At 32.2% G+C, this 23,365-nt stretch overlaps 1 protein-coding gene across 1 annotated transcript; it reads left to right on the plus strand.

Moving 5' to 3' along the window:
• The first annotated feature begins 17,461 nt into the window (after positions 1 to 17,461).
• LOC137816956 (putative lysophospholipase BODYGUARD 3) lies at positions 17,462 to 22,045 on the plus strand. Its single transcript, XM_068620149.2, has 4 exons — positions 17,462 to 18,512; positions 18,660 to 18,988; positions 19,102 to 19,304; positions 21,481 to 22,045. The coding sequence occupies exons 1-4, from the start codon at positions 17,921 to 17,923 to the stop codon at positions 21,800 to 21,802; spliced, it is 1,446 nt and encodes a 481-aa protein (XP_068476250.1). The 5' UTR covers positions 17,462 to 17,920; the 3' UTR covers positions 21,803 to 22,045.
• Positions 22,046 to 23,365: the final 1,320 nt, after the last annotated feature.

Consider the following 23,365-nt stretch of genomic DNA (forward strand, 5'->3'; position numbering starts at 1 on the left):
TCGCCAGGTGAAGGCGTCACCAGGTGCGGGCGTGGACGCCAAGTGCGCAAACCAGCTTGGACGTATCGCCACCCCCAAAAGGAGTGGCTGGAGCACACTCCTCGGGCGTGGGCGTCGGGTTTAGAAGGTACGTATAAGCAAAGTTAAAAATCCGGGCGTTTAGTCCCTGGGCAGAGGTTAACGGATTCCTTTGGGACGCCCCCTCCCCAGGTGAGAAAGGCTAGCCCCGGTGTCTGATGCCTCGGCACCTCACAAGGAAGTGGTGAGGGGCGTTTCCTTCGAGTGTGGGCATCAGGCAGTAAGAAAGTTCAGAGCAGTGGAGAGCCAAGCGACGCTGGTGCAGATACACGCCATATAGGAGAAGCGCCATCCTTAGGGAAACCTTCTCCTTAGGCGTAATCACCAAAGTCCCTGGTCATCTTGGTGTTTAGACGCACCAGGGATGATACGGAACTGCTTTCAGCATGCCTCTCCCTGGGCGTGGGCACCAAGAACACTGACCGCCTTGGTGTTTTTAGACACCCTGAGGAAGAAACGACACTACCCCCGGGCAGGCCTCTCCTCAGGTGTGGGCACCAAGCGCGCAGACAAAGATACGGCGCTGCTTCAAGCAGGCCTCTCCGTGGGCGTGGGCACCTAAGCACAACTTTGTCCCAAGTGTTTAGACACGTTGAGGACAATACGACCTTGTGTTCAGCAGGTCTCTCCTCGAGCGTGGACACCCAGTGCAGGTAAGCAGGCTTCGGCCAAGATAAACTGTCCTCGCCCTCGAGCGATGTCAAGGCCACGGAAGAGATAAGCCTTCCTCGCCCTCGAGCGATGTCGAGGCCATAGAAGAGACAAACACTCCTTCATCTTTAAACGATGGTTAAGGAGAAGTAAATGAAGATCAAGTTGAAGTTATTACAAGTCAAAGAAGCAAAAAGGATTCGAAGAGTAAAAGGAAAGGCATAGAAAATACAAGTCATCAAAGGCATTAAGTGCAGAAAAGAATGTACAAGAGTATAAAGCCAGAGCAATCAATTATATTCAAAGTGTGCAGAAGAAAGAATTCACAGCAGATGAAGCCAAAGATCAATTATATTAAAATTATATGGAAGAAGATGTTCATAGCGATTACAAAAAGAACAACTATGTACACATGTACAGTATTACAAAGGTGTTACAAAGTTGTAAGGATAGGCTAATCCTCTGGAGCCGTCAAAGGCACGATCTTGCCTTTGACCACTTCGTTGAAGGGACTGCACTCTGATACGTCGATACCAGGGTTCGCGCAAGCCGCTTGGACAAGGGCCTCAGTAAACCCGTCGGCGAACCCCGTCGCAGCTTCTTGGACTAGCCTTTCCTCCGTTGCCTGGAAGTGTTTTGCTTGTGAGGTCAGCTCCTCATCTTTGGTCGCTACGGCTGCGACCCGCTCTTGATCTTTGACCTCCAGAGCCTTGGTCATCTCTGCCCGCAGCGTTGTGATTTCAGCAGTCAGCAAGTCACAAGAGTTGGTCTTGGCCTCAAGTGCAGCCTCAGTCTTGGCCAACTTTTCCTCTCGATCGACGCAGTGGTCTTCAAGTTTCTTCTGTTGTGCCTTGGAAGCCTCCACCGCGTCTTGGAGGTCCACAACTTTTACGCGAAGGGGCACGATCTGCCCCAGAAGTTCAACATGGGCTTGCCCCGCCTCATGCAGCCTTTTGCTAGCCTCTTCCTTGGCCTTCTGAGCTAGTTTCAGGAATCCTTATAGGCTTCCTCTTGGCGGGCCCAGTGACGCGCCAAAGTCTCCTTCTCCTCCTTCAGCAAGGCGTTTTCCTTCTCCAAAGCTTGGACAGCAGAGGCCTCGCTAGCTTTGGCCTTGGCTTTATCACGCCAAGTGTTGGCACAAGCCATGAAGGCACCAAGATAGAAGTTCATGCCTTCTTTCTTGGCTCCCTCAGCTTGGCTCCCTAGGGAAAGCTTGTGGAAGTAGCCCCTCAGCATCTCTTGGACTGGTGGGGAAAGTTCTGGAGTAGGTGGTGGAGCAGATGTGGGCTCAGTTTCAGTTCCACCCTCCAAGGCCATTGGTTATGGGGGTGAGGTGGCACTTGGAGGGTGCTCCCTTAGCGAGTCAGCATCATGGTTTGAGGAGGATGTGGAGGTAACAACATGGGGGCAGCCCGGGTGGTCCTTCTTCTCTTGAAGACTTGTCCTTCAGCAGACTCATCTTCATCCTCAGAAGGAACCACCACCACCCCTTTGGCTTTTTCTAGGGGGGCTGGTTCAACAGTGGTTGCGGCCAAGGCAAGTGGGATGGCCGCTATGGGGGGTGGTGAGTGCGAAGGGTGAGTTTGAGAGGGTAGAGTTTGGGGAGTTGTTGTTGGAGGTGGATTTTGGGGGGTGAAGGGTTGGGGAGGTGGGAGCGGTTTCAGAGGTTGGAGGTATGGAATCCCCACCCCCTTTTGACAAAGCTTCGCTTTTGGACTTCAAGGCTTGGGCGAGTTTCCATCTCCTTTGCTTATCCATTTTTGAATCTGTATCAAGATGGCAAACACAGTAAGAGTTAGGCATAAGCTAAATTGCGGCATGAGAAAGCAGATAACTCATATACAAGCGAAAACAAGCAGAGGCAGAAAGTAAATAGTTAAGGAGGGTGATTCTCGTACTTATGTAGCGGGTGAGGCCTTCAGCATCGTATTCACGACTTATCAGAATGGAGGTATCAAGGACCCCCACGCTAGCCAGGATTTGACAAACCTCTCGATCAGTCGAGGGCAACTCGTCTAAGGACTTGGGTTTGGTCAGTTTGACTTCTTACACCTAGTATAGGGGGGAAGCCATCCAAGGCGGCGCGGTCGTACTCAGAGCAGCACACCTTGAAGAATTTTGCCCTCCAGCCTTTGTAAGATTGCTGGAATAGGGAAATGATGACTCTTCCGGCGATGCTGCTGAAGCTCGCCCATAAGCTTTTTCCTTGCTTCTTCACCTCGAAGAAGTGAAGGAAAATGTCTACTGAGGGGGGCTGACCAAGTGCCCACAGAGAATCCTGAAGGCCTTGACAAAAGCCCAACTGTTGGGATGAAGCTGGGCAGGGGCAACGTTAATCTCCGTGAGAAGCTCCCTCTCGAACCCAGAAAAAGGTAAACACATTCCAATACGCTTGAAGACTGTTTGGTAGAAGTAGAAGAATGGTACCCCGTTGTTGGACCTCTCATCCCCACAGACAGGCTCGCCTGGAGTACAGGGAAGCACAGCTATGTCCTCATCGTGCCTCCTAGCAAAGGCGCGATGCTGGTAGACGCTTGGCCCGTCAATATGATCCCTCCAATCCTTCATGTAGGTTAGGCTTGAGCACTCATCGAGCAGCTCATCGGAGGCCCACGGGTAAAGGGCTTTGTAGTTGACCCTTGGGGGTGGAGGATTGGCCGTCGTTTTAGTACGCGCCATTGAGGAAAGCTTAAGAATGAAGAAGAGAAAAGGTTTAGCAAATGGGGGTTAAGGCGAAAAGGGGAAAGAAACCCTAAGAAAAACCCTCCCCACGCGAGAGATCGAGAAGAGGTGAAACAGAGAAATGAGGAAGAAGAGCGTGAATGCGAAAGAAATAAACAGGCCCAGGCAGTTATATCAATACAAAATATTAAAGGAAAGAGCCATCGGAGGAGAAAAATCATACCTTTTGATGATCGAGTTGAGGGAAGTTCGAAGTTCGAGGTTCGAAGAGAGAATGCAGAGGAAGCTTTGAGAAGATGAACAGTGGAGAGGAATGTGAAAGAGTGATGAAACAGTAACTGGAAGCGTGCGTTTTTGAAAGATATAACGTAAACTTGAGGAGCACGAGTGGCGTTAAGTTGTGGTCGTGCGATTGGGCCACGTGTCAAGAGATTAGGGCATGACTTAAGGAGGCACATCACCAGTGCAGAGAATGTCACGTCACCGGCTCAGAGAATATCACGTCATCATAATTTTAGTCATTAGTGTCCTCTATTATTCTCGCAATATCTTAATATAGTTGTAGCAAATATATAACAATAGTCATTTTATATTCCCTTTAACACTTTTAATCCTATTAAATTAAAACTTAATTTTTCAAAAATATTTTTTAAACGAACTTTGATTTATATGATTTGAAAACTTGACTTTAAAGAATATTGAAAAAAATCCAAACTTGATTTCTTTTCATGTTAATTTTGAAGTTTAATATAATGTTAATGTTTTCAAAGTTTTAATCTATGTAAACGCCTCGTAAAAAATCCTAATTGAATTGTCTTTTCGTCAAAACTTATGTATCTCAACTAGTGGAGATGAACCAACAACCTCTTTAAAATGAAATATTTTTGTAATGCTGCCAAAACACATCTTTTCTCAGATTAATTTGCTATCCCCATTAAATGTGAGTTTTATTTGTTGGTGTCTTAAACGCACATAATTTTCTACATTAATAACTTGTATTTCTATATATTGATTTACTAAAAAAAGTAGTTGTCTCATGAATAGAGGTGGTTGAGTTTATGGATTTGCAACATCAATGATGATAAAAGCATCTTAAATCTATACTGATATAACTTTTCGTTCTTAGGACCCTATTAGGTGGATTATTATGTAAGGGATCTAACAAAAAAGAAAAAGAAAACAAATGTACATTTTCGAATTGTGATTGTTCTTCTTCTATCAGTATAGTATTTATTACAAGTGCTGAAGGATATATTTCTTAACGAGGAATCTTGATTTTTGGATACCTGTGGAATCTGGTTTCTTTGCACACTCTACTGTGAATCTGTGACACTTGAAGAATTCACTGTCAGAATATAAATAATTAAATAAATTGATTGGTTTTGTAAATAAATATGGCCCTTGTGTAGATTGAACAAATAATTAATCGTGTTTAAATTTTTATTTTATTTTTTAAATTATCCAAACCTAATTAAAGGTTTTGCTGAGAATAATTTATAACAAGAATTAAATGGTATTTAGACAAAATTTTGAAGCATTTTATAAATAATTTATTTAACCTTATTAAAATTATTCATGGCCATTTTAGAAGTCCTTTTCAATTTATTTCAATTAAATATCTAAACTATTGACATGTACGGAGTGGTTTGAATAAATTCTCTTTATCAAATAAAAATAAATAAAGAACAACATTGATTTTAAAGTAAGGATTGTCCTTTAAAACAATGAACGGATAATTAATAGTGTTTAAAAAGTAAGTTGTTGGACAGTTAGAATTTTCCAACCCATATTAGGACAACTTGTGGAAACAATATATACAAATATATGTAACTAATAAAAAAAGGTAGTTAATTAGATATAAATTTAAAAATTATAAAAATATTTTAGATATTAATAATTTTTTTAATATCTAAGATAGTATTTAATTTACATTACAAGAAAATAATGAAATAGAAACCAAATTTAGAAACAAAAAATAATTAGTTGCTATAGTTGTAAATTAATATATGATTAAACATGATTATGAACACATACAATAATGTTCTCATACAAATTTTATCATATCATGATTCTCACATATATCCATACAATAATAGGCACTTACATTGATCCATGAGCGATCCTACTTGAGCAATTACTTTATCTCCTTTGTCTCAATCTTTCTCTTAGCAATTCCGTTCTTGTCACACACTTTCGTGATGGTTAACAGCGAGACAACTATTATTTGCATAGACAGAACCCTATAACTTTTAGTTCCCAATCTCCATCAGATGTAGGTTTTCATTAGGTATTATTATTAAATCATATTTGGGTCCAAAGTCCAAACTTTAAGTCATGTGAGTCACTTTATATAAATTAATTTACATAATTTCTTACATTCTCCCACTTGACTCATATGAGTTATAGTACTTTCATGATTTAATAATTACATAAATGCACATTTAAAAGGTCTTACATAAATTGGTTCTATCATTAATCAAAATTAAGGATACATAAATAATAAGAGTCATGGCGGTTACATGTCATTTCAATCGACACATTTCCTTTCATGTACTACTATATCATCCTTTATCCTTAATATCACTTTATAATGACAAATCCATAATAGGTTCAAATATAATTTCATTTTCATCAATAACAACATAATTTGTTTTCCACAACATAATTTACATGCATATACATAAAGTAGAAAACATAAATTTCAGAAACTTTATTTATCAATGAGCTTAGAGTGTCAAATAAGCATTAATAACAACATACATCATTCACTAGTAGACATAATGCCCATATTTACAACATGACCAGTAAATGTTTTGGGCGGTAACCCTTTTGTTAAAGGGTCAGGAATCATAAGATCAGTGCTAATATGTTTTATTGACACTCTATGTTTCTGAACTTCTTCTTTAACGACAAAGTATTTCAATTCCATATGTTTAGCACCTTTGGAATACTTGTCGTTTTTAGAAAAGAAGACAGTTGTGGAGTTATCACAGTAAATTCTCAGCGGCTTGACAATATTGTCAACAATTCCAAGTCCTGAAACAAAATTCCGCAACCAATTAGCCTGAATTGTGGCCTTGAAGCATGCCACAAATTCAGCCTCCATGGTGGATGCAGCAATGACTGTCTGCTTCGCACTTTTCCATGAAATCGTTCCTCCGGCTAAAAGATACACATAACCAAAAGTAGACTTTCGTGTATCCACACAGCCAGCAAAATCTGAATCTGTATATCCAATCACCTCAAGATGATCAGATCTTTTATAAGTAAGCATGTGATCCTTCGTTCCTTGCAAGTATCTTAAAACTTTCTTTGCAGCTTTCCAATGATCCAATCCTGGATTACTCTAATATCTTCCAAGCATACCAACTGCAAAACTAATATCTGGTCGTGTAAAAGTTTGAGCATACATTAAACTCCCAACAATATATGCATAAGGTATATTCTCCATTTGTTTTCGTTCCAAGTCATTCTTTGGACATTGCATGAGACTAAATTTGTCTCCTTTCTGTATTGGAACAAGAGATGTCGAACATTTATCCATTCTGAATCTCTCTAAAACTTTATTAATATATGCTTTCTGAGACAAACCTAACAGTCCTTGTGATCTGTCACGGAATATTTCAATTCCTATCACATAGTATGCCTCACCCATATCTTTCATCTCAAAGTTATTAGAGAGAAACTTTTTAGTCTCACTTAATAGACCAAGATCATTAGTTGCAAGCAAGATATCATCAACATACATAATCAGGAATATAAACTTGCTCCCACTGACCTTCAGGTATATACATCGATCAACGATGTTTTCCTTAAACCCAAAGGACACAATAGTATCATTGAACTTAAGATACCATTGCCTAGAAGCCTGTTTAAGCCTATATATTGATTTCTTGAGTTTACACACCATGTGTTCCTTTCCTTCTTCAATGAACCCCACTGGTTGGTCCATATAAACATCCTCTTCTAAATCCCCATTCAGAAAGCCAGTTTTGACATCCATCTGATGCAACTCAAAATCATAATGAGCTACTAATGCCATGATAATTCTAAAGGAATCTTTCTTAGAAACAGGTGAAAATGTTTCCTTATAATCAATGCCATCATTTTGAGTAAAACCTTTGGCAACAAGTCAGGCCTTGTAACGTTCGATATTGCCATGAGAGTCACGTTTAGTCTTAAAGACCCATTTACACCTGACTCTTTTGCATCCTTCTGGCAATTCGATAAGGTCTCATACATCATTTTGTGCCATTGATTTAAGCTTATCTTTCATGGCATCTAACCACTTATCAAAATTATCATCATTGATGGCGTCTGAAAATGAAACTGGATCATTATCAATACTTAAGTCATTTTCTGACTCTTGTAGATAAACCACATAATCATTCGAAATAGCATACCTTCTTTCTATTTGAGATCTTCTTAATACTATTTATTGTGGTTGTTCTACTACAGGTTCATTGTTAACTTCATGATCATTAATTTGTTGTTCTTCTTCATCGTTGAGTGATTCAACTACATTAGGAACAACAATATTTGAAGTAGATGTACTAGTTAAAGGAACTTGTACTCTAACTTCCTTAATCTCCACATTTTGTGAAGTATCACTCCCACTGGTTTCACCATTTTCAATGAACCGTGCATTTCCAGATTCAACAATTCTTGTGTTATGGGTAGGACAGTAAAACATATACCCTTTTGACTTTGTTGGATAACCAATGAAATATCCACTGATTGTTCTTGCATCCAATTTCTTTTCTTGCAGATTTTATATTCTAACTTCTGTCTGACATCCCCAAACATGCAGGTGTCTCAAACTGGGTTTCCTTCTTGTCCACAATTCAAAAGGTGTCTTTTGAACTGCCTTAATAGGAACCCTGTTCAACAAATACATGGCAGTTTTTAAAGCATACATCCACAATGAAACAGGTACAGTTGATTTACTTAACATGCTCCTAACCATATCCATTAAGGTTCGATTACGCCTTTCTGAAACACCGTTTTGTTGTAGTGTACCTGACATTGTGTATTGAGCATAAATACCACGTCTCTCAAGGAACTTAGCAAACGGACCAGGGTGTTGTCCACTTTCATCATACTTTCCATAATATTCATCATCTCTATCTGACCTGACAATTTTCACCTTTCTGTCTAATTGTCTTTCCACTTCATTTATATAAACTTCTAAGGCATTCACTGCTTGCGATTTTTCATGCAGTAAATAGACATAACCATAACGTGAAAAATCATCAATAAAGGTGATAAAATACCTTTCTTTATTGAAAGAACTTGCATCAAAAGGTCCACATATATTAGTGTGTATAATTTCAAGAAGTTGAGTACTTCTTGTGGCTCCCTTCTTTGTGTGTTTTGTTTGTTTGCCTTTAATACAATCCACAGATACATTCAGATCAGTAAAATTCAAACTTGGAAGTATTTCATTCTTTACCAATCTCTCCATCCTTTCTTTGGAAATATGTCTCAAACATTTGTGCCACAAGAAAGCAGAACATTCATTCACTAAACTACGTTTAGTGTCAACATTATGATGCGAGGTCATAAGAGTTTCAGCATATAAATTATCAAGGTTCAATCTATATAATCCATCATAAAGAGTATCAGATTCAATCAAATAGGTACGCTGATATAAACTGAAACATTCATTCCCAAATTTAAAAGAGTATCCGACAACATCAAGTTTAAACAATGAAACTAAATTCCTAGATATACTAGGTACATAAAAAGTATCCATCAAGTCTAAATAAAATCCAGTGTCGAGGATTAAACGATAAGTCTCGACTGCTTCCATTGGAACCTTCTCTTTATTCCCCGTGAAGACAAACTTTTCATTTGGCTTTATGGTTCAAGTTGAAAGGAATCCTTGCATCATGTTAGAAACATGAGTTGTGCATCCATAATCAATCCACCAAGAATTATGTGGAACTTCAGTTAAGTTTGATTCAAAACATACATAATAAGCATTCATGGTGGTTGATGTACTCATTGATGTCTCAGCAAGAGACTTATCATCTTTTTGGGAGCACTCTTCCACAAATTTCATAAATTCTTTTGCATTCTCGATTTTAGGAAGAGCATACTTAATATTGTTTGCTATGCTCATTCGCATAAACATCAGGCTAAGTCTATTTGACTTTTCCCAAGCCCTAAAAAGAGCTTTCTCCTCATTGCTACTATCATCAGTAATAGCAACAGGTTTCTCGGTTTGAATGGTCAAATCAAGATCCAATACACCTAAGTGAAATTGGACTTTTTCACTCCAGTCAGAAAAATTTAGACCATTAAAGACTGGAACAGACGTAGCTTGCAAATGTAACGCTATAGGAACAGATACTGCAATCACACATGCTTAACATTAATACTTCGAGTCATAAACTAAACATACAATACAGATTCAGAAAACATTCTATGTATACTAATGTTCTCCTTTGAGAGTTTCATTAATACACAAAACATAATGATGCTAATAGTATTAACTTTATTTGGCAAGATATATGCATTAACTAGAAACACTTGTTATCTTTGGATATACAAACAAAACTAATAGCACATACTCACTACCAACAATCATATTCATTAATTATAAGGACAACTAATCAACCTTTGGGTGATCCAAAAATGTCTTATAATAATGAATTTTCATTTACCCATATATAAATAATTTAGCATTCATTCTATAGGTAATTGAAATAAAATTTATCAGTAATATGAAATTAAATAAAACTTAAATATTTGATCACTTTGGTGATTAACAAATCTATCATACAAATAACTCCAGAAATTATATCATTAATTGAAATAAAATTCATCCATAATTTAGAATTAAATAAAACATAAAGATTTGATCACTTTGGTGATTACAAATCTATCATACAAATAATTCCAAAAATTACATCATTAATTGAAATAAAATTCATCCATAATTTGGAATTAAATAAAACATAAAGATTTGATCACTTTGGTGATTACAAATATATGATACAAATAATTCCAAAATTTTAATTTTAAAAAATAATACATAAAGCGGAAAAATTAATTTTCCATTCCTCACTTTCAATCAATTAATTAGACTTTAATATAATTCAAATAGAATTAATTATAATAATGACATAATAAAATTTGAATTAAAAACTTTAATTAAACTTTAATTTAATATAAATTAAATTACATTATAATATAATAAAACTTTAATTAAGATTTGATAAAAACATTAATAAAATAAATGACGTAAGGTGCAAGAATAGATTCATGCTATTCATAAATTGAATTTATCATTATATTATAATTTAATCTAAAATGCAGGAAGAAACAATTCATGTTTTTCATTAATTTATATTATAATATATATTATATTACAATTTCATCAGGAATTGAATCCACATCATCATCTTTCTCACGCCTTTCTTTCCAAAAGGCTCCTACCACCGTCACAGCACTACCACCGTGCAAACAAGGTTCACGGAAGCGGCGAAGGCTTGCGGTCAATTTATCATTATATTATAATTTAATCTAAAGTGCAAGAAGAAACATTTCATGTTTTTCATTAATTTATATTATAATATATATTATATTATAATTCCATCATCGGGAATTGAATCCACATCATCATCTTCCTCACGCATTTCTTTCTGAAAGGCTCCTACCACCGTCACAGCACTACCATCGTGCAAACAAGGTTCACAGAAGCGGCGAAGGCTTGCGGTCCCACTAATAGGTTCATAGGGTTTTTAACACCGTTAATGGTGTTGGGTGCAGGAAGATTAGGGTTATGTTAATGGAAACCTTAATCCATAAACCCTAATTTTAAAATTAGGGTTCTTCAATTGGGATTATTTTAAAAATAGGGTTCTTTGATTTTTGATGGTTTAGGACAATTAGGGATCTATTATAGAGGAATGGAAACCTTAATCTATAAATCCTAATTTTAAAATTAGAGTTCTTAAATTGGGAATATTTATATTTAGGGTTCTTTGATTTTGGAAAAGCATTAATGGAGAATCACAACATGAGCAACGAGGCTCTGATACCTCATGCAAATTAATATACGATTAAACATGATTATGAACGCATACAATAATGTTCTCATACAGATCTTATCATATCATGATTCTCACATATATCCATACAATCAAGAAGGAATATGCATTTACCTTGATCCATGAGTGATCCTACTTGAGCAATTACTTTATCTCCTTTGTCCTAATCTATCTCTTAGCAATTTCGTTCTTGTCACACACTTTCATGATGGTTAACAGTGAGACAACTATTATTTTCATAGACAGAACCCTATAGCTTTTAGTTCCCAATCTCCATCAGATGTAGGTTTTCATTAAGTATATCATCAGATATATATTTCTCACGTTAACCAATGGGCCTTTATTCTGTTATTATTATTAAATCATATTTGGGTCCAAAGCCCAAACTTTAAGTCATGTGAGTCACTTTATAGAAATTAATTTACATAATTTCTTACAATAGTAACTAAATTAGAGACATTTTAGAGACTAAAAAATTGTTATAGGTTGCTTTAGGTTTAAATAATTGGTAGTTAAAACTTTGGTAGCTAATTAGATATAAATTTAAAAACATTTAATAATAATAGAAATTACTTTAGAAACCAAAAAAAAAAAATAGTTTCTAAAATTATCTCTAATTTAATTACTATAACAACTAATTATTTTTATTTTTAAAATTGGTTTCTATTTCATGATTTTTTTTTAGTGTTAAGACTATTGCACCTAGTAAATTAATATTTCTTTTATAAATACATTATTGATAACAATAGCAATAAAGATAATAAACATGCATTAAAAGAATATGAGAAAAAACTTAACTAATTTAGAATTGGTGTTACATAATTTAGAATTGGTTTTCATACCTTGGAAGTGATGCTTTATGGTTCATAATTTACATCGATTATTTCTTTTTTAATGTATAATAATATTCTAGCTTTCAACTTTAGTTAAGATTATAATCAATATAGAATCTTAAGATTATAAGTTAGCTCTTACCTAATGTAGAAAATTTCCACTTTTAACATTGTAGAAACAATGTTGAACAATATTATAGTGTAGTGGTACAATAGCTATGACAATAATTATCTTTTTCACCATTATTAACAAAATGTTTACCATTATCATCATTATTACCATTTTGTTAGTTCTATTATGATATCACCTTTACCATAACATTTACCCTAAATTATTAGCATTACAATTTATATTATTATTATTATTATTATTACTACCATATTTTTTTACTATTGTTATTAAATTTAGACGAACGTTATCAACACTATTATCATTTTTTTTTAATTGTTATTACAGACACTATCATCCTTGTCATTATGGTTAGTGTGAATGTTATCTTGATTCTATACTACTATATCTTTTTGAAGTTTTGCTAAAAATGATGACAACAAAACTAATTAAATAATATTAAGAGAAAACTAACAAATAAATAGCCCATCTAACATTACAATAATTATTTATAACTTTTAAATTTTTTTATTAATCTTTTATCACAATATGTTTGATTAAGTCTTTTCATAAATATTTCAAAAAGAAATAAAATAAAATAAATTTTCAGAAGATAAAATTAGTTTATATGAATTTATGTATGAGATTAAAATTAACATTTAGAAAAAAAAAATCTTATATAAATTAACGAGTAAAATAAGTTAATTTTAGTATATAAGTTTTTTTTTCTTATTTTATCTATTTATGAAAAAAAAATACTCAAACCCTACCTTATACAACGAGATTAACATATAAAAAAAATCATAAAAAGACCATAAAGCTTTTTAAAAAAAATACCTATTATTAATTCATCTTCCTTGTCTTAACTCGAAACTCACTGTGTTTTCATATTTGTAATAATATCTTTTACTCATCGTTCATGAAATATGTGTAACGTTATGTGAGAATAAAAATTTATGGTGAGAGAAAAGAAACAATGTAGGTTTACATCATGCATGTATCTAAATTGGATATCATTAGGATATGTGATATCAAAGATAAGGACGATGTTGAAACATTTTCTAAAAGGGTGAAAGATGGTGTTTGTTTTACCTAATTGATGAGAGTTTATAGGCATAAAAATTGGTCTGATCAGATCTAACAAACTGGTAAGATAGAATCTATGACTTTAATACTATATTAGAAAGTGAACTTTAAATTTAACTCAACCTTGTAAAATTGACTCAAAATATGAAATTTGTACCCAATTATATATTATATGAAAGGTTTTTATTTCAATTTCTAATTGATCTGAATCTCCAAAATAACACCTAAAACATGTGTGTCAAAATTGACCAATACAAATAGGGAATGAACAACAAATCTAGCACTACTATTTAATTAGATTCATATCACACTCCAAACTTTCACTCAGCTTTTTCAAACAAACATATGTTGTATATATATATATATAACAATTTTTTAACTTTTTATAAATATATAGGTTGTGTCTGAAAATTTTACAATTAATTAAACATAAAGTAAATTCATAATATAAAAATAAATACAAACCTCATTTTTAAAACTAAATTAAGTTTAAAATTTCCTTTTTAATAGAATGTCATTATGTGAATACCCATCTAAAAATGTTTCCACTACCATTCATAAATTAAAATAAGAAAAAAAATTCATTTCTTCACAAATTTAAGTTAAATTATGCACAAGTTAGATTCATAATTTTTGAGGAATTAGTATAAATCAGTTTTTACATATTATAAGTTTATTCAAACTTATAAAAAAATATTTAGTTATTTATTAAAAAAATTATTTAGTTATTTATTAAAAATATTATTTAGTTATTTATTAAAAAATGTTCAAAATAAAATATTGAATTAACGAAACTTATGACAATGTATCATGTTCTCCAAAATGTGATGTGTAAATGCCAATTCATATATTGTTTATAATTATTGCAAACTAGGTATATATGTTAGGCAACTATATGATATATTTATCAATAAAATTGAATGCGTATTCAGACAGTGTGGTTGAGAACAGTAATGGTAAGTAAGGGAGAGAAAATTTAACACCTGCTTCACTGTTAAATCCTTGTTTAGTAGTTGCTAGAACCAGAATTTCTCAAATTCATTAACATGTAAAAAGATTTAAAGTGGAAGGTTAATGCAATTAATGTGGGTAAGCACAAACACTGTTAGTTTCTTAATGACTTACTTAAAAGGAATCCAATTATAAAAGGAAAAATCTATCATTATTCACTGTTATTTATACACCAAAATTTTCAACTTATTCTTATAAGAAATCATTGTTCCTTAGTACAAACACAAATTCTCAATTTTTAAACAAATTACTAAAATAAAATTTAATTAAGATGTAATTAAATAATATATATATATAAGTACAAGTTTTTTAAAGTTTCGTGAAATTTTTTATAATTAAAGTAAAATTAAGTATGTTAAACAAATGACGGCGTCTGAAACCACACAAAAAGTATTGTGAGTAATACAAAAGATGGTTTAAGAAAATTTTCTAAGAAATTTCAATTGGAAATGTTTACATGTATGAAAATTCATCAATATTCTAACATTAATATATATGTTTTACTATATAAAATTCGAATTTATTGTTAATTATGTTTATCTTTTTTGGAAATTAAAGTTTTAGTTTTAATTATTTCTAAAGTCTACCTAAATTAATTATGCATCTTGTTATTTTAACAACTTTTTTATCTAGTAACCTTTTTAATTCATTTTTAAGTTTTAATGATATTCAAAAAAAAAGTATTTATTTAATGTAAAGATACTATTAGTTACACAAATTATTTAGCATAAGTCATTGAACTGACTCATTTAATTGTGTTCAATTAAATGCTTGTTAATATAATTAAAATAGGCGAGGATTTTATTGCAATTCACTATTAATAATATAAAACAAAAAGAATTATTCATTCGTACATTGTTATTTGAGGTAATATTATTAATTTTTTATAATACCATGCAAACTAATTTTAGAGAAAAAATAATAATTATTGACTACATTAACTAAATTAAATATTATTTTAAAAATTAAAAAATTATTAGTACCTAAATTAGTATTCTAAGAAAACCATTAAATAAAAACTAATTTTAAATATCAAAAATAATTAGTTGTTATATTAACAAAATTAGATACTATTTTAGAGACTAAAAAAATTATTGGTATCTAAATTAATTTTTATTATTGATAAACAGTGATAAATAGTTTCTAAATTGATATCATACCAATATTTTAAATACCAACTTTAGAATCTAAATAATTGGTAGCTAAAACTTAGGTAGCTAATTAGATACCAATTTAGAAACTATTTATCAAAAATATTTTCATAAGAATTGATAGACACATATTTGGATATGATCTCTAAATTTAAATTTGAGTCATTTATTTGATTAAGGTGTGACAAATTGGTTACATTGAATAAAAACTTTGAGACTCATGTTTATGTTTTAAACTTGTAATATTGCATTGAAAATTATTTGGTGAGTGTAGAATTTCTTGGATGATTGGTCTTACTAGACTAGACTTGAAAGTTATTAATGTATACATATTTTGTTCTATTGAGACAGTGACCAAATACAAGACTTCAAAATTTGGAACTCCTCAATCAAGTGAACAAGTATTACTCAAATGATCGTTTAAGCAAGAAGAGAGTTTAACAAATCTTTTACTTTTTTAGGTTGTCACTCAAGTGATGTACACCTTCTACATCTGAGTGAGGTGATTGCCACAAACGAGCTATAATTTTACTATAGAAAATATTATTTATGGGAAAGAACCTCGCTTAAGTGATATTTCTCTGCATTTGATTACTTATTTAACTTAGTTTTGTTTTATTTTTAAATGATATATTTTGTATATAAGAGTTTCAATGTAGTATTCTTTGTTTTAATTTCTCTATTTCGTCAAATATACTATATTTATTAATGTATGATGATTGTGATGTACAAATACCTTATTTAGTGTTTAGTGAATGAGATGAGAATGTATGAGTCAATTGGTGTAAAAAATTACCTTAAGGTAATACTATCTTTTGTGTATAATGTAAGTATTCACATTGTGAAATTTGTTAATAAAATATTCGAATCTTTCTGGTAATATAAATCATATAAATTAAGATATCAAATAATAAAGAGTTGATAAACGTTTCTAGTATCTTATATAGAATATGAATGACCAGAACATATTGAACTATAAAATAATTATTTTAAGAGCCCTATAAAAAAAATTAGTCTCACTTATTAAAATTTGGTATACTTCTAGATCAAGTTTTTTATTTGATTATATTTTTTTATATATATAAAGTGGTTGATAATCTATAACTTGATGCATTTAAATCATGTTTTCATGTTATAAATTCTAAATTTCATAAGATGTTAAGAAATTTCTTAACATGTAATAAATTCCTAAATTACTTGCATGAAGACACAATATCAGTACCATAAATTGATAGAGATAGTTATTAGATGAATCCATAAAAAAAATGAACCTTCTTGACAATAAATAGTTACATACATACAACTTAATTGATTGATGAGTGATGAAAGAAAGATAAGAAGGCAGATTAATGAGTTTTAGAATTCTATATCACTGAATTTGTTACAAAGTAAAAGGTTTTAGAATGCAATAGGGGAACAGAGTTAGTCTTGCAGAGTGTGGAAGCAGGTTTTGACAGAGTCATGAAAGCAAGCATTGTGAATGAAGAGGGTTTTAAATGGGTACCTAATGGCATGACTCTCATGTGGCATAGAAAGATTGCATTAAATACAAGAGGTTTTGGTCCGAATTTAAGGATTTATTATTGTATGGACTAGGATGTAATTGTAGAAATCAATTAGGGTGGGTTTCTAATTAAATCTGTGTAAATTGAATAGTGAATGAAGCAGAAACGGGTGAGAAAAGTGGGAAATTGGTGCCTATAATTTCGTATGAGCAAGAAAGTGACGTTAATTCTTAGCATTAGGCAAGTCTCACTTTTCTTTTTTCTTCTTATATATACCTGTTGGCTGGTTTGTTTGTTTACACTTCATCGGTGTGGTGCATATTTTGTATTTTGGGTGAAGGGTAAAAATGTTTCTTCTGCGAGAGGTTCAACAACCAACTACTTTTTTTTCTTGGCCAACAAATGGTGTTTAATGAACAATCAATTCTTCTATAACTTCTCTCTCTTCTTCTCCCTCTTCTCCCTCTGTGACCAAGTTTTAATTTAAGAGAGGGAATCCCACACGCTTTCATCAAACCAAACATAACATAACCAAATAAGAAGAGAAGGGTAGTGGTACTTGGCCTTGCCTCCTTCCACTAACCCACCCTTCAACATCTTGTTCTCCTGTCTTTGCAACTTTAGCAAATGCCATTCTCCACTCCATTTAGGATACATAAATAGACACAACTTCTGTTCAAACCCTTCTTCTGGCTTGCCACAGTCATCGCCATTTCCCTTTTCCTCTCTCTCTCTCTCTCTGTGTTGTGTGATCTGCATGCAAATGGCTGTAATGGCCAAGGCTAGATCCGCTTTGGCATTGAGTGGGAGGGTTGTGAATGAAGCAGTGAGCTTCGTTGCTTTCTGTGTGCTGGACCTTGTTGATTTTCTTTTGTGTTTTGTTTTCAGAGCTGTGGACTTGTGGATTGAGGCAGACTTTAGACCCTGCTATTGCTCTTCCACAAAAGAAGCAATCACTAGCAGTGGAAACATCTTGGTCTCTGAGCAAGGTGGAGAATCCAAGATCGTTTCCCTTACCTCATCCAAGCTTCACTTGGAGGATATATCTGACACCCTTTACTCTCGACCCTCTTTGGTCTCTGAGGTTTCAAGACTAACCCTCGCCGAGCTCAAGAGGTTTAAGTTGGAGGATCCTGTTCTTCACTCCAAAAGAGGAAACTCCCGTTGCTCCACCTTCACTGTCAACACCACCATTGTAGAAATGCTCCAGGCCAAAATTGGAAGACACCTCTCTCACCAAATTCCTAGATGGTCTGACTGTGACTGCAAACTATGCACAAGTTGGATCTCTTCTTCTTCTTCCCCTCCAAATACTAAACTCTTTGTAAACTCCCAATGCCCCACCACAGGTACCAAATTTTCCCATCACAAATATGTTCTTTTTTTAGTACCTTGTTAATGTAAAATACTAGGATGTTGAAAAGTATTAATTACTAAACTTAGAATAGTTGTTTAATGTTGAGATGAAAAAATAATAGGATACTGTGATGATGCAGGTGAAGCAGGAGAAGCTGTGGTGTTCATACACGGATTCATTTCATCGTCATTATTCTGGAGTGAAACGGTGTTCCCAAACTTTTCCAGAGCAGCAAAGTCGAGTTACCGGTTATTCGCGGTTGATCTGCTGGGGTTTGGGAGGAGTCCAAAGCCGAAAGAATCAATGTACACATTAAGAGAGCATTTGGAGATGATAGAGAGATCAGTGTTGGAGGCCCATAAGGTGAAGTCCTTCCACATTGTGGCCCATTCATTGGGTTGCATTTTGGCACTTGCACTTGCCGTCAAACACCCTCAATCCGTCAAATCACTCACCCTGCTTGCCCCAGTAATTACCAATTAATCATATCTCCATCAACGTTCTTCTTTCTCTCTTACTTTTATGTTTTTTTTTTTTTTTTTTTATGTGAAACTGACATATAAAAGGGTGAAATTACGCAGCCATTCTACCCAGTACCAAAGGGTGAAGCACAGGCCACACAATACGTGATGAGAAAAGTAGCTCCAAGGCGCGTGTGGCCACCCATGGCCTTTGGCGCGTCTTTGGCATGCTGGTACGAACACATATCAAGAGTCATTTGCTTGCTTATCTGCAAAAACCACCGTATCTGGGAATTTATAGCCAAACTCATCACTCGAAACAGGTAAACCCACCTCTTCTCTTTCTACAAATATACACTTTCTTTCATCTTCCAACTTTTATCATTCTCTGTTTAGTTCGCCAATTATTTATAATCAAACTCTTTTCTTTTTTTCAAAACCAATTAACAAACATCGTAACCTAATTTAATTTTCGCAACTACAATTGCGGTTTATTGCTATATCCATTAAATTAAATTCTTAGCTTTTTAAATTTATACTGTTTTTTTCTTTTTTATATAAGTGCCTTAAAATAAATCTTAAATTTACTATTTATAAATTAAAAAAGGTTGTGATTTTTTTAGATTTTAGTTATTAATATATATTTATATTTATTTTTTAAAACTTGGAGGTAAAACACTATATTTTTTTCAAATTTGAATTCAACTAAAAATATAAATAAGTCTTTTAATATTTTTTATTGTGTATATTTTTTAAAATAATTATAAATACTTGTATAAATTTAGTTTTTATTACAATTTGTGTGTGAATGTAAGAAAAGTTTTATAATGGACGCTAAGATAATAGACCAAGAATCAAATTATTCTCTCTCTCTCTCTCTTTAGTTGCTGTTAAAATTAAGCAAATCAAAATTAAAGTGATTCTAGTTAATTATTACCACATTAAAATTGTTAAAAAGGTAAATAATAGTCAATAGCATGTGTAGTATAGTATCTGAATGAATTTTATTTTTTTGTTTTAAGCAGCACTAAACATGCTGATAAAAAAAAAAGCAGCACTAAACATTTTCAGGGCAAGTTTCTTTTAAAAGAGTATTGGAATTGTTTATAATTTATTTATAATAAAAATATTATTATTTAACATAAAGTATATATATTCAACATCTTCAAGACGAGTTGTTTTGTAAGAGTATTCAAAATATTTATAATTAAAAATAATATTTTAATATAAATTCTGAATGTCCACAAATATATTTATATGGCACTCTAGTCAAATCAGATATTTCTTTTCCATGAATGGCAACGATATTGGATAAAATTAGTCACAAATTCACAAATTGTAAGATTACACACTAGTCATCTTATAATTATTTTAGAATATTTTTGGTTGTTGTGTATATATTGTTTAAATTAAGAAACTATCTTTATTTTAGTTTTTGTATCTCGCACTTCTGCGTTCATTTTTTTAAAGAGTTAGAATTTCTCTATTTTGCATTGAAAAAGTAAACATTAAAAAGTAACCTGTTTAAAATATGACGCGCCTTTTATAATATTTTACTGCATTGCATTGTTTTAGAAATTGCACTATTACTTAATTAAATATTTAAATTTGATGTAAAATAATATATGTAATGAAAACAATAATCTTTTTACACTCAAAATAAAAAAAAATAGAGGAATACGAACATGATAACTACTATAACATAATAATAATTTAAAAATAACATATATATATAGCTTTATACATAAAAGTGTTTAGTAACAAAAAAAAAAACATATGTACTTTAAGCCTCAATCAAAAAACTATCTTGGTGTGTAAAGACTAATCAAAACTTGAGGGCAAGACTCATGAGATGTGTCATGTCATGTCCAACTCTCTTTAATAAGTAGAAAGGGATGTTTTTTCAGCCATGGAGTTATTTCACTAGTTTGTGAGGCACACAGCTTCTTATTTAATTACTTATTTTAAAAAAGGGAAAAGATAGTGGTGATGGAAAACATATATAGATTTTATTATTCTGTTCTGTTTTTATTTTAAGATTAATATGTTTATAGTTATACAGTCGTAAAGTTATAGAGAAAGAAAATATAATAGAATGAGAAGATCTTAAAATAAATAATAGTATATACAATGATAATAAATGCACCGATTTCTTAATTAATGCACCGTTATACATAGTAACATAGATTATTTGTTTGATTTAGCATCCCTAATATGACATCGATCTGATAATTGGAAGTGGAGTTGAAAAAGAAGAGCATAGCATCTCTAATGTTTTAATGGTTAGACCCCACAGATGGGGAAGAGTAGTCAAAGATGTCAGAATCTAAGGACAGAAGAAGGAATGAGATTTTATTTTATGGTTGCATTGATTAATGAATGAAGGTTTGATAGCCATGAATGAGATGAAATTATATTGAAGTGTGTTGTTGGTGAAGGAGACTCTTTATCTAACATGAACTCCCATATTAATTTGCTCTCAACTCCTTCTTCCATCAGGGTGAGGACCTTCTTGCTGGAAGGATTCTTCTGCCACACACACAATGCAGCGTGGCATACCCTACACAACATCATATGTGGAACTGCAGCTAAAATTGGATCCTATTTGGATGCTGTGAGGGAAAATCCAAACTGCAAAGTCACCATATTCCATGGCAAAAACGATGAAGTCATCCCAGTAGAATGCAGCTATGAGGTCCAGAAACGAATTCCACGTGCCAAAGTCATAGTTATTGACAACAAGGATCACATCACTATTGTTGTTGGAAGACAGAAAGCCTTTGCTCGAGAGCTTGAACTCATTTGGAACACCACCAACTAGATAAATATTAATATATATGAATATGAATATGAATACATAATTATGCTGCTTGTCGTGCCAATGCTACGACCACTGGTAGCTAATACATTAAATTTCTGTTCGAAACTTTTCCTATGCCAACTCAACTGTTGTTGTATCTTTTCCTATAACAAAAAAAATGTGTCTATTTAACAAGTTTGGGGTATTTGGATCACAACAAAGAGAAGACAAAGTTGAATAAAAAGTTACATGGAACTGTTGCAATGTGTTTCTCTTTTCAAAGAACTTTGTTATTGTATAGAGAAATAAATAAACACTTATTATAGTCACTTGTATCATGAATGATGTGTTCAAACTTTCACCCTCAAGTTAGGAGGATTTCCTTCTACATGCATGCATGGAGAAAACCTAATGAAATAAATAAAAAATTGAAAATTATAATATTTTACTTTTCTCATTCATATCTATAACTAATAGCCAATTAGATATCCATTTAAAAATTAATTTAAATTTTTTATTAATAATATAAAAATTATTTTAGGATTTTAGATATTAATAATTTTTTTAATTTCTAAAATAGATTTAACATAGTTAATATAGTAATTAATTATTTTTTATTTTTAAAATTAATTTTTATTTACTGAATCTCTTAATAGTTAACACGAATCACATATATCTTTATTATTAGAGTCGTTTAGAATAATTACATATCATCAAAAGGTGGGAAATGAACTAAGTGGGATGCACTGAAATAGGTACTTCAACTCGCCATGTTCTCATCATTTCTGTTTAATATGTAAATCTAGTAGGATAATTTATCAGTTTGTTTTTTTAAAATAAAAACATTACAAAATGTTTTAGGTTTAAAAATTTTGTATGCAATTGTTTAAAGTAATTAGTGCTTTTAAGAAAATCAAATTTATATATTCAATAGTTTATTATTACTGTTAATACATTATCCATCAAATTTATGTTAGACCAAAAAAAGATATTCAAAAACAAGCTTAACTTGTGTATACTAAATTTTATATACTTATTCACTTTTAACTATATTTTGTGTAAGTCATAAATAAATAAAACTAAAAATATTGTATTTAAATTCTCCATGTGCTTCTAGAAGGAGAACACAAAAAATCAATTTTATTTCTCACCATCTTATCGAAGTATTTAGGGTCAAATATTATATATATATATATATATATATATATCGCCGATAAAAAAATATATATATGACTTTGTCATTTGTACTTTTATTTCGATAATATAATATTTTATCTGACAATATCTTTTTAGTTTTATAAGTCGCACTTTATATTTGGTGTAAAACATTACAAGAACTTTCTTTTTGTTTTATATGAGAGTGGGATAATTTAGAAAAAGTAATGATTTAATTTAATTTACAATATATATATATATATTGAGTGAAATTAGTAAATGTAGGTAATACACATAGTAAAAATAGTTGGTCTTTTGCTTTTGGGTAAAGGCATAATAAATGAGTTAGGATAATGGTGATCTTAGTAAGTACATGTGTTTTAAATAGTAATTTCAAATTCCTTTCTTACTTTCATAAAACAAAATTTT

This window comes from Phaseolus vulgaris, chromosome 7 (assembly GCF_051622355.1).
Source record: "Phaseolus vulgaris cultivar YP4 chromosome 7, ASM5162235v1, whole genome shotgun sequence".
Lineage (NCBI taxonomy): Eukaryota > Viridiplantae > Streptophyta > Magnoliopsida > Fabales > Fabaceae > Phaseolus > Phaseolus vulgaris.

Coding starts and splice junctions, on each gene's coding strand:
- LOC137816956 (XM_068620149.2), top strand. CDS start 17,921: ATGCAAATGGCTGTAATGGCCAAGGCTAGATCCGCTTTGGCATTGAGT. Junction 18,513..18,659: donor CTCCCAATGCCCCACCACAG/GTACCAAATTTT, acceptor GTGATGATGCAG/GTGAAGCAGGAGAAGCTGTG. Junction 19,305..21,480: donor AAACTCATCACTCGAAACAG/GTAAACCCACCT, acceptor TTCTTCCATCAG/GGTGAGGACCTTCTTGCTGG.